Source organism: Cupressus sempervirens, chromosome 5 (genome assembly GCF_028749045.1).
Source record: "Cupressus sempervirens isolate cs-2001-9-10 chromosome 5, ASM2874904v1, whole genome shotgun sequence".
Lineage (NCBI taxonomy): Eukaryota > Viridiplantae > Streptophyta > Pinopsida > Cupressales > Cupressaceae > Cupressus > Cupressus sempervirens.
Window position 1 is genome coordinate 120,211,972 of NC_143122.1, and position 16,887 is coordinate 120,228,858.

General features: G+C 36.9%; 1 protein-coding gene across 5 annotated transcripts in view; it reads left to right on the forward strand.

Annotated features, from left to right (window-relative positions):
- LOC149554800 (uncharacterized) overlaps window positions 1-16,887 on the forward strand; it is a 309,622-nt gene that overhangs the window by 219,338 nt on the left and 73,397 nt on the right. For all 5 annotated transcript variants that reach the window (XR_016364417.1, XM_089828801.1, XM_089828800.1 and 2 more), the window contains exon 17: window positions 16,733-16,824. Coding sequence is in view for 4 of the 5 variants with exons in the window: in XM_089828801.1 (XP_089684927.1) it covers window positions 16,733-16,824 (92 nt within the window). In the remaining variant the exon portion in view is untranslated. The remainder of the gene's footprint in view (window positions 1-16,732; window positions 16,825-16,887) is intronic.

Here is a 16,887-nt window from a genome sequence, read left to right on the forward strand (position 1 = left end):
ATTGATTGCATATTTGGATTGCAATTTAGGAACTTTGATGAATAAGGATCTTGGAACACAACTTAGGTTTCCAACACAAGTGATAAAAAAGGTTTTTAAATGCCATTTTCCTGCTAGTAAACTCAATTCTTAATGTTGTGACTCATTGTTACGAATTATGTCTTTATTATAAACTAATAACCATTACTATTTTGAATTAGGGCTTTAGGGTATTTGTAGATTTTCGTTGACACCTATTATAAATAATCTACAAAATATTTTGAATAATAGGGTTTTAAATTGTTTTTTTTTATTGGTAAATGACCAAAGCCTTGTATTTATATTATATGAAATAAGAAATTACAGATTGCTTTGTTCAAACGGGCACTGGTAGGAAAGAGCGGAGAAAGAAAGCCTCAAGTCTAGCCCAGGACCATAGTCCTATAATATACATATTTAAAAGGGGCGTTCCCTAGTGAATATAAAAACTTAAATCATCAAATTATACGGAGTGCTGAATCTGTTTATAACAGAGAAAGATCCACTAAGAACTTGCAAGGGCAGGTTCCACCCAAATGTGCTTAAAGCCCAGTCAGGGAAAATTACTCTTCCGAGAATCTGCATCAAAAGAAACTGCTAACTTCCAACAAGGGGTTAGTAATTAGAATCAAGAAAGGGAAAAGAAGGAAGGGTTTCAACTGACCATTATCTATAAAATCCTTAATAACACTCCTTATAGTAAATGATTATTATTCAGGCCTAGTTTAATTTAATAGCTCTTCTGTAGATGGGATTCTTACAATCCTTTGATCCCATACTCATTATTAAGCATTAGTGTGCTGAACATTAATAAGTAAGTTTCCTAATCACTACTAAGAATTAACAAGCGGGTAAAAGAGAAGAGGGTAAAGAAGGGTGGAAAACCTACTCAGGAGCATCCTCTACTTGATCAATCCAATCTACCAGTCTAATTATTATAGATTAATATATTTTTGCTGTCAGCTTCCTTATTTGCTAATTGATTTGCTATTCTATTACCATCCTGGAAAATATGTTGAATCTGAATTTTCTTTGGAGAGATCTAGAAGTTTTAGAACTTCTTCCAATTTAGAATTTAAAACCCAGTTTAGGACAATCTGTGAATCTCCTTCAATAATAAGTTTTGTAGTTCTTAGGTTTAGGCAAATTTGGAGACCTTCTTGGAGGGCTTCTAATTCTGCTAGGTTGTTTGTGGTGGAGTCTATAGATTTGGCCCTTTTAGAGATCCAAGTGCCATAATTATTATTAATGATGCATCCTATTCCTGCAATCTTAGGGCTGCCTCTCGAAGCTCCATCAAAATTTAATTTTGTCCAACCACTTGGGGGGGTATCCATCTACACTTGTCCCTAGCATCTTGATTCTTTTTTTTATACAAAAGCAGGGGATTAATTAGATTTTTCCAACCCTTTTTCATTAGACCATCCAAATCTTAGAAGGATCCTTCTTCTTTTGGGGTTTTCCTAAGGTGAGAATTCAAGGTTTCAACAATACAAGCCTCAATTTTGTTAGTAAGCTCAAATACAAACATGTCCTGATCGTGAAATATTCTTCTATTTATTTCTTTCCATACTTCCCATATAAGGATAGATGGACAGATATTCCAAAGTTTACCATATATACAACTTCTACTATCAAATGGCCAACCCCTAAGAAGATCATCCAAATATTCTAGCAAAGGAGCAGTCCAACCCAACATTTGTCGGAGCCATTCCTAGCAAAATTTTGTAAATGAGCAATTATATAAGAGATGATCAATATCTTCACTATCATGCTTACATAACACACATCTTGATGGGCCCTCAATGCTTATCTTTCTGAGTCTGTCAACTGTTAGAATCCTTTTTTGGGAGACAGTCCACAGAAAGAAGCCTGCTTTTGGCAGGCAAGAGGAGTCCTAACAAAGTTTAAGGGGAAGAATAACTTCTTCCTACCTTTGTGATTGAGTGATTATTCTATATCCATTTTTAATGTTATATCTACCGTCTTTTGATGCTACCCATATAAGTTTGTCTTTTCTCACTAATTGCTTTATTTTTCTCTTATGAATGATATTTTCATAAACATCTTTTATTGTTGGTTCCAAGTCAATATTATCCAAAGTTTTCCATTCCCAACTTATACTGCCATGAATATCTTTCTTAATTTTATAATTGTTGACCTTAAGCCCCCAAAGTTTGACTAATTGATCTTTAAGGATTACTGGGATACCTAAGCTATCTACTCGGGGTGGCCATCCCAAGAGTCCTCCTAGAAGAGAGTTTCATCACCAACATCTCAAGTGAGATATTTACTAATCAAGGATCTGCTATTTGCTATAAAATTCCAGCTTTTGGATCCTTTAGGTAGGTTTCTCATTCTAAACTAAGAGTAAGGGTTGGCTGCATTTAGGTATTTGTTATATAAAATTTTTGACCATTTTTTATCTCTTTCTAGGAATAGTCGCGAAGTCAATTTGGCCCCTAAGGCTTCATTTTGCCAACTTAATTTTTTGATACCTAGACCCCCTAGTTCCTTTGGTTTACATATGTTTTCCCAATTATATAAGTGCCAATTTTTTTTCGTTCATCTGTGTCATTCCATAAGAAACTTATGAGTTTTTCTTCGAGCTTCTTATTAATAGTTTTAGTTAGAGGTAAGCAAGAAAGAGGATAGGTTAGGAGAACAGATAAGATTGCTTTGATCTTTGTGACTTTATCAACTTTTGTGAGCCATTTATTTTTCCAACCTCCTATCTTTTTAATCCATTCTTTCAGGGATGCTATGCCATCCCTTGTTTGTTTTACTACCTTTTTCTAGCTCTATTCCTGAGTATTTACATGGGAATGTGCCTCTTTTACATCCCATAATATTACAAATCTGTTTTTCTATTTCAAGTTTGGTATTAATGAAAAAAAGTTCTAATTTTTCAGCATTCACTCTTTGTCTTGATGCTTCCATGTAATGTTGAATAATAGACTTGAGGTTTAGGGCCTCTTCTATTGTACTTTTTCCTGGTAGAATGGTATCATCTGCATATTGTTGGTGAGTAATATTAGGGACATTTTCAGTTACAGTAATTCCTTTGATTCTTCCTTCAGTCTAAGCTTTGGTTATTGCTCTACCAAAGACTTCTGCCATGATAATGTATAGGAAAGGTGATAGAGGATCTCTGTGTCTTATACCTCTTGATGTGTCAAAGAAGCCTCTGGGAGTACCATTAATAAGAACTAACATTTTAGTTGTTGAGATGCATTGATAGATAAGATTAATCCATTGGTGCGAGAATTTGAAAGCTTCTAAGGTTTTGCATAGAAACCTCCAATCAATCATGTCATATGCTTTCTAAATATCTAGTTTCATGAACATGCTTGCCATTTTATTCTTATTGGTTGAATGCGATGTTTCTTGAATAATAATAATATCGTCTAGAATCGATCTTCCTGCTACAAAACCCGTTTGTTCTTCTGAGATGAGCTTAGGGAGAATCGGTTTTAGTTGATTAGCTAAAATTTTGGATATGATTTAATAAATGGTGTTGCAAAGAGCTATAGGTCTGAAATCCCCTAGATTTTTAGGGTCATCTTTTTTGGGTATCAAGGTAAGAAAGGTATTATTGATTTCTGATAGGAATGATCCAACATTTCTTGATGCTTCAGTGACTTTCCAAAGATCAATTCCGATAATATCCAACATTTTTGCTAGAAGAAACCCTGGAATCCGTCTGGACCTAGGGATTTGTCTGGGTTCATGTTGAATATCATAGATCTGACTTCTTTCAGAGATATGGGTGTATTTAATACTTTATTATCTTCTGTAGTAACTACTTTTGGGATTACTTCTAACATTTTTGATTGAGCTATCATATTCGAACTACCAAAATTATTTAATAAATTATTGAAATGACCTACAAAAATCTTTGCTATGCTGTCTAGATTTTCAATGTCAGTATCTGTCGAGTCTTTGATTTTTGTAATTTTGGTTTTAGCTCTGTTATACAAAGTGCTGTCATGAAAACATTTTGTATTTCGATCTCCTTCTTCTAGCCAATTTTCTTTTGATTTTTGTCTCCAGAAGACTTCTTCCTTTGCTAGAATGTTTTCCTATTTGGTGAGTAGTTCTTTTTCCAGAGAAAATTTCTTGTTATTCATTCATTTTTTAATTACTTCTATGTTTAATTTTTTTAGGCTTTCTTTGTTGTCTATTTTTCCTTTAAATATATTGTTGAATTGTTCTTTATTCCACTTAAGTATATTTTCTTTAGTCATTTTCATCTTAGAGACAAATATGTACTTTTTGGAACTTTTAAAATTGCCTTGATCCACCATACTTTAATAAGCTCCATAAAATTTTTGTCTATGAACCACATTTTTTCACATTTAAAAAGATTTTTGAAAGGTTTTGTAGGTTCAATAAATTCAATTCTAATAGGGTAGTGGTTCGATCTTGCTATAGGTAGAATTGAGGATTGTATATCTAAAGCTAATTCTCTTAGTTCTCCTTTGAGAAAGAATCTGTCCAGTTCTCAGCGATAAATGAAAAGTCTTTCCTTCTATTGTTCCATGTGTACTTACCATTGTTAGGGTTTTAAAATCTTAGAGCAACAAGACTACAAAAATATAGAAAAAGAAAATTTTAAGAATGTGTGTTTTTGAAGAATATGTAAAAAACAAATATTTTCAAATGTTTGATAAATCTGTCGAGTTCTTAGTTACTTCTGATTCATTTCAAATTTTGGGCTTGTCAAGTCTCTAAGTTTTTCAAGCTTTTTAGCTTGCAGAGTTCAAGTTTTAAACCATGGTACAAAATATGCACCATTTGCATTTATATTAAAAATGGTTATTCTGAAGCCTACACATTGTTGAGTTTATTATTCATTGGATATTGGTAATTTTTGTTTCAAAACTCAATGCTTATTCAAGAGTATTTTGTATGTATATTTTGTCTTCAAATTATTATTGATTGCTCTCTCTTTTATGACTCAAAACATAATAATCACTGGATGCTTTTATAATGTCCCCTTGCTAACCAGTTGAGTTGGTGAGCTTTAACCCTATTCAATTGGTTCTCATAGGCTAATGAGTTATGGTTAGGGAACCTTGGAGGTAGTTTATCCATGAATTTGACAATTGATGGCTAGTTAAGCTTCCAACATTATTTTTGGGTATTTTTCCCTTTTTGGAGTAGTTTTGGTTGTCTTCCAATAATTACTAATTATAGTAAGTTTTGAGCACTAATTGGGCCAACTAGTGAAGTTACTATTTTTTGTATTGTTGGTGGGTTCAGTTTGGTTATTTGTCTCAACATTTTATATAGTTGAGTGGTTTTAAATAAAATAAAGATTAGTTATTAATTATTAAATTCAAATTAAAGATTTAACTTTATTGTTATTTTAATTTATTTAATGAAGGGACTATAAGGGGGCTATAAATGACCAATTATAAAGTGACAGTTTTGATGACTCTCTCAATAGTTTATATAGTCGAGTGATTTTAAGTAAAATGACGATAAGTTGTCAATTATTAAATTTAAAATAAAAGTTTTAACTTTATCATTATTTTAATGTATTTAATAAAGAGACTATAATGGTCAGTTATAAAGTGAAAGTTAATTTATTTTGAAAGAATGGGGCTCTCTTATATTAAATGGTGCATTGGAAGATTAAAAAGTGACTTCTATTAAAAGGCAAAAAGTGAAAGGGGTCAGTTTTTGTGGAAGAGCTATAAAAGCATTTTTGTCAAGCTTATTTTTTATGTTGAGTTTGAACATTTGGTATTGTCTTTTCTTTTGGAGGAGATTGCCATTTTTTTTGGTTTTTGATGAAGAATCCCTTGTAGGTGACATTCTCTATGTTATTGAGAGGCATTATTTGGAATTTTTCTTGGTATTTCATACAGGAAACATGGTTGGGTTCATTTGTCATTTAGATTTTGGACATTTCGAGGGTTAGCATTGCATACTTGGTCAAGAAGGGCCAATCGAAGGAAGATATTACCATTGCAAACTTCCATTGGCCTTTTTGTTCCTTTCCTTGGTTGTGTTGTACATATCCTTGCTGCTTGTACCTTTATAGGGGTCCATGCTTGCTCAAGGAGGATCTTACTTTTTTTGTGGAGCTGGTGTAGCTGCTTGGAGTGATTTCATTGAGGGTTTGGAAATGTTTGCTACTCTATTTGTGTATCTTCTTCAACGCCATTCAAGCTAAGAGACATTGTGCTACATACCTATGGATTCTAGATGTTATCTTAGGTGGATATTGTTGTTGCAGTCTATTATTTTCATTATCAGAAAATGGGTATGTTGTATTTGTGCTTGTAATCAGATTTGTCCATCTCTATATCTTTAGTTGTGTCTCTGTAATGCACTTTCGGATTACGATTGGCTTTAAGTATTGAAAATCACAAGGTTTCATTGGTACTTTCTGTTATAGTATTGTATCTATTGCAAGATAAGTCTTAGTTGTGGCTCTTCTTTATTTTTTATTTTAGAGGGGTAAATGCTTTTGAGGGTACAAACATGGGACCTCATTACGCTATTAATCATTTAACAATAGCACCCCAATAGAATTTGAACCTTGATAGCAAGAATAACACACAACATAATCGTCAAATTGTTAGGATTACAGAGGTAGTTGGCACTTTTATGTATTAGATTAATGATAGGTTTGTCATTGATGTCAACATATATGTGTGTGTGTGTGTGTGTTCATGACAGACAAAGATTTTGTGCATCGCAGAGGTTAGATTGATCAGCAAAGTCGGGATATGACAGGTTAAGCTATGCGAGCTTAGATTCATGTTGAGGGATGTGTTTAGATACATTTGTGTTCGTGTATGTTTGTATGTAGGATTGGATGAGTTACTGTTGATTTGGTGAAGACTGGTAATAAGCCAGTGTACAGGAAAACAAGTTACTGGTAATTTGTCTATATTTGATGAGCGAGATAGAATTATGGTGAGTGAGCTTAGATTGTGGTTGAAGACATGTTCGTGATGATATGCTTGTGTTAGCATATGTTGAAGGTCATTTTGTGGAGGCCGCTGAAGTGTAACGTGTGAATGTTCATTGTTAGGCTGACTCTTGTATTGGGAATTATTTTGGAAGTAGTAAAGTATAATGTAGCATGTGGAACTTTATTGTAATATCTTAATAAGGTTCTATGTAATTAATTGTACATTGCAGAAGCTCAAAAGGCTGACCAAATTAGTTGTTAGGACAAAGTATTAAGCAAATATGTTTTGCTTGGTTTGAAAGAATAATATTGAACATGTGATGTTATGTTCAAATGTTGAGGATGCGAATTTGATTAGAGCAGAACAAAGGATTATGTTTATGTTGGTTTGAGAACTTCAAGGAACTGTATTGGCAATTGAGTTGCAGTATTGGTCAGTTCACTACTTGTATTTGTTTTCCTAAAGATCTCTTTGTATAACAATTACTGGAACAATTTGGATAGTGGGTTCAGTTGTCTTCCTCATTGCTCCTAACAGGGCTAGAATCTTCTAATAGGGATTCAATGTCTCCTAACATGGACTAATATACTGTTTGTATTGTAATTGACTCCTAACAGTGTTACATTCTTTCACAAGGAACTTTTATTTTAGTACATCAGTTTGTGGGTTCCATCCCCATCAGGGTTTTCCCTCTGATCAAGGGTTTCCCTAGTTAACAAATCATTGTGTCATTGTGTATGTTTTATCTCTCGGCATTGCTCACTATATTGGTTATTGAAGTTGGATTTAAGTTATATTTGGCATACAATTGATTCACACTGCCATCCCTCTCAGTTGTATTGGTGGACTTCACTTTCTAACACAAACATGCCAATGTTGGCAAGGTTTGAATGCAATGGCCATTTTTAATTGGTCTATCCTTGATATCACCCTAGATCCATTGTGTATAGAGAAAACTAGATGATGGGGACCTGCTTCTGCCACTATCCAGTGCTTCTCTTGCTACCTAAGCGGATTGTTTTGTTTTTTGCTTATTAGCATTTTGGGCTTTGCCCATGTGGCTATTAGTTTGTTTTCCATGCTCTGCCTTGTTACATTTTATACGCCTTCGAGGCTCTGTCCGAGTGACTCCAAGGAGTGACCTGGTGTCTTCACTTCTCTTGCTGCCTAAGCAGATTTTTTTTTTTTCTGCTTGTTAGCATTTTCCGCTTTGCCTATGTGACCGTTAGTTTTTTCAGTGCTCTGCCCTAGTGACTCCAAGGAGTGATCTGATGTCTTCCTAATTTATTTTTGTGAATATGTTTAATTATATTAAATTAATAGATACAGACATACTTATTCATCAAATAGTGCAATTGTCCATTCTAAGGATTTATTTTTGGTTGAACAATAGAAAATCCTTTGTCTTGTGTTGAAGAATTGTAACTTGTTTACTTTAGACAAGCCTAGAAAGATATACATTTTAATTTTATTTAGCCTAAATGTGAAATCCTTGGGAAAAATATTCTAATATGCATTCTAAAACTACATGTAAATCGTACCAGGTTATATTTTGGTTTAAAGGGAGCTTCACCTTCTAATTTGAAGAGCAATTATATTACACATTTCGTTTTGTGTTGCATTAAAAGGTCCAAATTAAAATACTAACATGACTTAATATGTATATTGGCATATTGTTAAGGCGTACTTCTTTGGCTACTTTAAAAATTAAGCTTCAATTACAGTCTAGACCCATCATCTTCATGCTTGAAGCTATTTTTACGAATCAAGTATCCAAGTTTCTACTTCCCCTTATAGCCTTTAGACATTCAGTTTTGACTACATTGTTGCCATTTTACTTCTTGAGTACAAACCATTTACTTGACTTTGAGTTGCATTAACATCAAATATACTAGCTCTAGTAAAGATAGCCTTTTAGGAATATAGTGGTGTGATATTCTATCATTCTTGTTTGGTAGTTTTTGGGTATCTTATTTTCCTTTCCATGAATCAGTTACATTACTGTAACCTTTCTCTCATTTTGTATTGTAATGTCCCCATTTTAGTAGTTGACCAAGTGTGTGTGCGTTAGCCTTGTTCTACATAGTCCCGAGGGCTAACGAAGGGTTTAATGGGATCCTGGAGTGTTTTGGCCTAGTCATTTTCAGTTTGGGCCAAAACGAAGTTGATTTACTCATTCAGGCATACTTACTATTTTTAGTAAGTCGGTAGGACACAGTGCAGGTCAATTTTGGTGATTGGATTTGATACTCCTCGGTGAGAGCTTTCCGATGAGCTATCACTCGCATTATTCGGAGTCTGATTGCTAATACATTTTAATGCCTAAAGTTTTATTAAAGTAACGTCTAATTTAATTGTGAAATATTAAAGTGTTACTTTAATATTTATTTTATCGGGATGTGTACCCAAGGGAGACATAAGGGGTATTTTAATATATGTTTTATATATTGCACATCTTTTATCCCACATTGCCCATATGAGTTGAGCGGACCCTTGGAAATAGAATAAAAGGAAGCCTTTGTGGTTTCATTAGACAGGTTGAATATGAGAAGAAATTGGTGTGTGAGTTGCAGCTCTGTTCTTGGGATTTGAGGACGTTTATCCTCTCTTGTAACATTCTAGACGTCATTCCCTTGGGGTTTGGCCTTTGGAATTCTTTGTTATCGGCTTCATTATCAGGCAGTTTAGTTGCATTTCCAGCTACAGGCAGATTTGTTATTTTGCTCATATCTTCTTCACTACTTGTTCGACGCTTATGCCGCTTTGAGGGAATGATATTATGAAAGTAGTGGATTGATTGAAGGACAAAGTACTGTAACAACACTATTCATGCGGCACTGTAGCAGTAAGTTCGAAAGCATGGGCTGGAGTATTATGTCAATAATGCTGAAGTAATTAGTGAGTTGATAAATCTGCCATGTATTTGGTTTTATGAATTCTGAAAATAACATTTTATTGGCAGCAGTTCATTTCCACTTTGCATATTATTGTAGTTTCTTTCTTGTTTATGTTGTATGATACCAATTCCATGCACAAAACACAACAAACAAATAAATGTTTGATTTCTGGAGTTATAAGGGGTTTAAAACATTAAACGGAGAAATAAGAGGTTGAATGCAAACTGTTTGACATAATTCCTTTCAGCAATTTGGTTCAGTTTTTTGGGACATTCAGGGGTGCCCATTACAGTGGTATCAGAGCTATAAGTCCTGCCATCCTGTGGAGGTCTTATAGGGAATTTGGAACAGCCGGATAGAGGGAAAAGTGTTTGACAAAATGTCAAAACACTAAAATCAGAAATAAATAAATAAAAACACAGGCTAAGCATTTATGTTTGAGCATGCGACAGGGGCCTTATAATTTCTGTGATACCAGAGCAAGACAAAATAGGATTTCAGACTTGCAAAGCAAACAATCTAGTACATCCGTGCAGGTGGACATTGAATCCAGCCATACAGACACAGAGAAAATATTCTTTGATCAGGACAACAATATGGGTGATCGAGATGACAGGAATACAGGATTAGGCGGAGGCGGGAATGTCGGTCCAGATCAGGGGGAGGTAATGCTCAAACAGTTACTGGATACATTAGAGCAGGGGCAGCATATGCAGCTGGAGCAGAATAGGCGAATGGACATGATGTTGCAGCTCATGGCTAGACAGATGGGTGTCAATATTAATCCAGGTGATGCCAACAACAGAAACAATAACAATGAGGGAAACAATAACAATGGGGGAAATAATAACCATGGAGGCCAAGGCAACAACAATGGTCCTGAGAATAACTATAATGGTAATAATGGACACGGCAACAATGGGAATGAGGCTGATAACTTTAGACATGTTGCACGCCCAGTGCGGACTGCAAGCTCGAGACCTCTTCTACCCACTTTCCCACCCAGAGATCTGGTTCAACCAGTAAACGAACTACAGATTACCGAGTTACAGGATTAGTTCAGGAGGGACTGGGAGGCTAGTGGACCGGAGTTTCAGGCAGATATTTCCCTCAGAGATTATATGGACTTGAGGATGAGACACATGCCTAGAGCAGGAGGGAGGAATCAAAACTTTGAGCTGAGAAAGAAAGTTGGAAAACTTTCTTTACCTTATTATGATGCTTCAGGGAAGATGACTGCACGAGCTTGGGTGTAGAAGGTAGATACATACTTGCAGCTAAATCCTATGCCTGAGGAGGAGGCTATCAAGTATGCGGCTATGCACTTGGATGGCGTTGCACATGAATGGTGGCATCATGGCATGGTGACTTTGGGGCATAATCAGATTACATCCTATGAGGAATTCACCGAAACATTGATTGAGAGATTTGACACTAGGGATACCGAGTTACATTTCAAGGAGCTAGCACAGTTAAAACAGTCAGGTTCTGTGGATGCTTACATTGCCGAGTTTCAGCGCTTGTCTGTACTTGTTACTGATATCTCTCCTAGGAGATTGGTGCTGTTATTTTGTGATGGTCTTGCTGATCCATTACGAGGTTGGGTGAAGGGACATGATCCACTCACCTTAGCTGAAGCAACTAAAAAGGCATGAGATTTAGCCCCTTCGGTATATAAAGGAAAAAACCATTCAACAGATTCTTCCTACCGCAAGGACAAAGACAAAAAATTGTTTCAGAAACAGTATAGCAAACCCAAAGAAGGATCAAAAGGACTAGACAATGAAACCTTGAATGAACTTCGAAAGAAGAAGCTGTGCTTCCATTGTAGAGAGCCTTGGGACTTATCTCATAAATGTTCTCTCAAGGCTAAGGCAAATCAAATGGAGTATTTTTCAGCAGAAGAGTCAGAGTCAGAGGGGGAGGATTAGCACTCTGATTCAGATGAGGGTAACACTATAAAGGAGAGCAGCATTCCTAAGGATGATAGATCGTTGGCACGCTTGACAGGGGCCCAAAAAGAAATCACATTTAAGATCAGGGGTACTATCCAGGGGCAGAAAGTGATATCTCTTATTGACATTGGGGCTACACATAACTTCATAGATGCACAGTTGGTAGCCAGGAGAGGGTTACAGATAGAGGAGCATGATGGGTTTAGAGTCATGGTGGCTAATGGTGATAAATTATTATGCACTCGGAAGATATCTAATCTTCGCATCAGGTTAAGAGATGGCTACGAGTTGGAGGATGAGTTCTATGTTGTGGACATGGGAGATTATGATGTCATCCTCGGCATGACATGGATGGCTTCACTAGTTGAGTTCACACTCAACCTAGCGAAATTGGAGATGAGATTCCAACATGAGGGCAGAACTGTGGTACTTAGAGGACTTTCAAATGGAGGTTGCAAAGTAGTGTCCTTGAGGAGAATGCAGAGACTTTTTTGTCATGATGACATAGAGTGGGCGACAGAGTGCTACATTATGCCAACTTCACCAGAGCCACAAGAAAAGAGTCATCCACCAGATATCTAGAAGATACTTGATAGACATGCTAAAGTATTTAACAATATTCCTCATGGGGTTCCTCCTGACAGAGGGATGGAACATGTTATTGAGCTCGAGGAGGGAGCCAAATCAGTTATGATTACTTCCTATCGTCATCCTAAGAAACACAAGGATGAGATAGAGAAGGCGATTAAGGATTTGTTAGAGATGGGGCATATCAGGCCCAGTAAGAGCCCCTTTGCTTCAGCAGTAGTATTGGTAAAGAAGAAGGATGGGACGATGCGCATGTGCATCGATTACAGGGCACTGAATAAGAAAACAATTAAAAACAGGTATCCCATTCCTAGGATTGATGAGCTGATTGATGAGTTGCATGGGGCATGCTTCTTCACCAAAATTGATTTGCGATCCGGATACCATCAGATCAGGATGAGAGCAAAGGACATTGAGAAAACAGCCTTCCGATGTCACTATGGCCACTTTGAGTTCATGGTTATGCCATTTGGTCTAACCAATGCACCCGCTACATTTCAGAGTTGTATGAACCAGGTATTCAGGAAGCAGCTAAGGAGATTTGTCTTGATCTTCTTTGATGACATCTTGGTCTTCAGTAAGACCTGGGAGGAGCACTTACATCATCTGGAGGAGGTGTTATCTATTCTGGAGAGAGAGTCATTGTATGCCAAGGAATCTAAATGTGAGTTTGACATGACTGAGCTCCTTTACCTTGGGCATATCATTAGTGCAGATGGCGTTCGGGTTTATCCCGAAAAAATTAGAACTATTGTAGAGTGGCCTACTCCCACAAACCTTACACAGCTTAAGGGATTCTTTGGTTTATGTGGTTTTTATAGGAGGTTTGTTAAGGGATTCTCACAAATTGCTACACCCTTGATAGATCTTACCAAGAAAGGAGCGTTTGTGTGGACAGGGGCAACACAGAGGTGTTTTGAGTATTTCAAGCAGGTAATGTCTTCATGTCCAGTTCTAGCTCTACCGGATTTCACGAAGCCTTTTGAGCTTCATTGTGATGCATCAGGTGATGGGATTGGAGCAGTATTGATGTAGGAGAAGCATCCCATTGCATTCGAGAGTAGGAAGCTCTGGGGAGTTGAGAAGAGTTCTTCTGTCTATGACCGGGAGATGTTGGCCATAATGCATGCATTGGCCAAATTTCGATCATATTTGGTAGGTGGACATTTTGTGATCAAGACTGATCACAACAGTATTAAATACTTCATGAGTCAGCGTGATCTTAATGACCGGCAACAAAAATGGGTGACTATATTGCAGGCTTATGACTTTGACATAGAGTTTGTCAAAGGTAAGAAAAATGTGGTGGCTGATGCCTTATCTCGTAGACCTCACTTATGTGCTCTGGCAGAGATTTCAGGAGATTGGAGAGATCGGATTATAGCAGAGTATGTCGGAGATGCTTGGGCTTCTGGATTGATTTCAGGTACCATACAGGATGATCGCTATGAGGTGATAGATGGATTGATCAGAGTTCAGGACAGGGTTTATTTGATTCCTTCATCACATTTGAGAGAGGCGATACTGAAGGCATATCATGATGCACCCACAGCTGGACATCCGGGGGTCTTCAAGACCTACAGGCAAATACGAGAGCGGTTTTCATGGAAAGGGCTCAAGGATGATGTTCAGAGGTATGTCAGGGAGTGTGTGGTTTGTCAACAAAATAAGGGAGAGCACACATTTCCTGCAGGTTTATTACAGCCCTTGCCCATTCTTGATAGGAAATGGGAAAGTATTTCGATGGACTTCATCACTGGTTTACCACGAGTGCAGGGAAGGGATTGTGTCTATGTGGTGGTGGACCGCTTGACGAAGCTTTCTCACTTCTTTGCTATTCCATCCACTTACACAGCAACACAAGTAGCAGATCTTTTCTTTAGAGAGATATTCAGGTTACATGGGCTACCCAGATTCATTGTTAGCGACCAGGATAGTAAGTTTATGAGTGTTTTTTGGCAAGAGTTGTTTAGGTTGTGTGGTACAGATCTTACACCTAGCACTAGTTATCATCCGCAAACAGATGGGCAAACAGAGATTGTGAATAAATGGGTGGAAGGATATTTGAGGAACTATGTAACTGCACAACAAAAGGCTTGGATCAGATGGTTGCATATGGGAGAGTATTGTTATAACACCACTTATCATATGTCCATCAAGATGACTCCTTTCATGGCACTCTATGGTTATGAAGCACCTAGCTTCATGGATTTAGTTTTGGGTGACAGTAGAGTGCCCAAAGCCAAAAACTTATTGCAGGATAGTCAGGACATCCTGAAAGTGCTCAAAGAGAATATACAACAGGCCCAGAATCAACAAAAATTGTATGCTGATCAGCACCGAATAGAGTGTAGCTTCGAGGTAGGGGATATGGTTTACTTGAGGCTACAACCATATAGACAGTCATTGCTCAAGAAGAGCGGAGCTAAAAAGTTGAAACCTAGATTTTATGGTCCCTACAGGGTGATTCGCAAAGTGGGCAAAGTTGCCTATGAGCTTGAGCTTCCAGAGGGTAATCGAGTGCACAATGTGTTTCATGTGTCTAGGCTTAAGAAAGCCATTGGTCAGAGTGTAGTGCCTTCTGCAGATTTACCCCCTTTGGATGAGGAGGGGAAGCTTGTGTTAATACCCGAGGCTATTCTGGACACCAGAGAGAGGAAGCTTAGAAACAGGTTAGTGAAGGAGTATTTGGTCAGATGGAAAGACCTGCCGGAGGAAGATTCTACATGGGAGAGTGAGCAGGTTATTCAGCAGGCTGGACTGAGATTGCTTGAGGACAAGCAATTTCAAGGGGGGCGGACTGTAATGTCCCCATTTTAGCAGTTGACCAAGTGTGTGTGCGTTAGCTTTGTTCTACATGGTCTCGAGGGCTAATGAAGGGTTTAATGGGACCCTGGAGTGTTTTGGCCTAGTCATTTCCAATTTGGGCCCAAACGAAGTTGATTTACTCATTCAGGCATACTTACTATTTTTAGTAAGTCGGCAGGACACAGTGCAGGTCAATTTTGGTGATTGGATTTGATACTCCTCGGTGAGAGCTTTCCGATGAGCTATCACTCACATTATTCGGAGTTCGATTGCTAATACATTTTAATGCCTGAAGTTTTATTAAAGTAACGTCTAATTTAATTGTGAAATATTAAAGTGTTACTTTAATATTTATTTTATGGGGATGTGTACCCAAGGGAGACATAAGGTCTATTTTAATATATGTTTTATATATTACACATCTTTTATCCCACATTGCCCATATGAGTTGAGCGGACCCTTGGAAATAAAATAAAAGGAAGCATTTGTGGCTTCATTAGACAGGTTGAATATGAGAAGAAATTGGTGTGTGAGTTGTAGCTCCGTTCTTGGCATTTGAGGACGTTTATCCTGTCTTGCAACATTCTAGATGTCATTCCCTTGGGGTTTGGCCTTTGGAATTCTTTGTTATCGGCTTCATTATTAGGCAGTTTAGTTGCATTTCCAGCTACAAGCTAATTTGGTATTTTGCTCATATCTTCTTCACTACTTGTCCGATGCTTATGCCGCTTTGAGGGAATGATATTACGAAAGTAGTGGATTGATTGAAGGACAAAGTACTGTAGCAGCACTATTCATGCGGCACTGTAGCAGCAAGTTTGAAAGCATGGGCTGGAGTATTATGTCAATAATGCTGAAGTAATTAGTGAGTTGATAAATCTGCCATGTATTTGGTTTTATGAATTCTGAAAATAACATTTTATTGGTAGCAGTTCATTTCCACTTTGCATATTATTGTAGTTTCTTTCTTGTTTATGTTGTATGATACCAATTCCATGCACAAAACACAACAAACAAATAAACGTTTGATTTCCGGAGTTATAAGGGGTTTAAAACATTAAATGGAGAAATAAGAGGTTGAATGCAAACTGTTTGACATAATTCCTTTCAGCAATTTGGTTCAGTTTTTTGGGACATTCAGGGGTGCCCATTACATGTATATTTAGCACATAATGGGCTATCTAATTTTTTTTTTCATGTTGCTTCTTAGGCTCGTAGGCAAAGTTAGTTGCAAGTGATAAGTTTCAGTTTTTAGACCAAGAAAGAAAGGTGTCCCTAATTGAATTTGGCTGAGCACTGACATTTGTTGTCATTTTGTTAATGATTGTTTTCTTTATTTCTGATGCCTTTGAACATTGTGAGTATTTATTGAGCGGCAGTTACAACTAGTTGTATATTAATTTTAGTGAGTGCTTTGTCTTGATGGTATATTTTTGCGTATTAAACAGTCGCACATACTATAGTCCCTTTCTTCTATGAAATTGTTTTCTAGTGTCAAATGCAGATGTTAAAATTATCATCTCTTTTTTTTCAGACAAACAAAGGCAAGGGAGTTTAAGTTGGGACAAAAGGATTGAAATTGCTGTTGCAATTGCACAAGGGCTTGATTACTTGCACTCAAACATTGTAAGTTTATCATTTAAACGGATGATTGTAGTTACATGTGGGCTGTAATGTACATAATTAGAA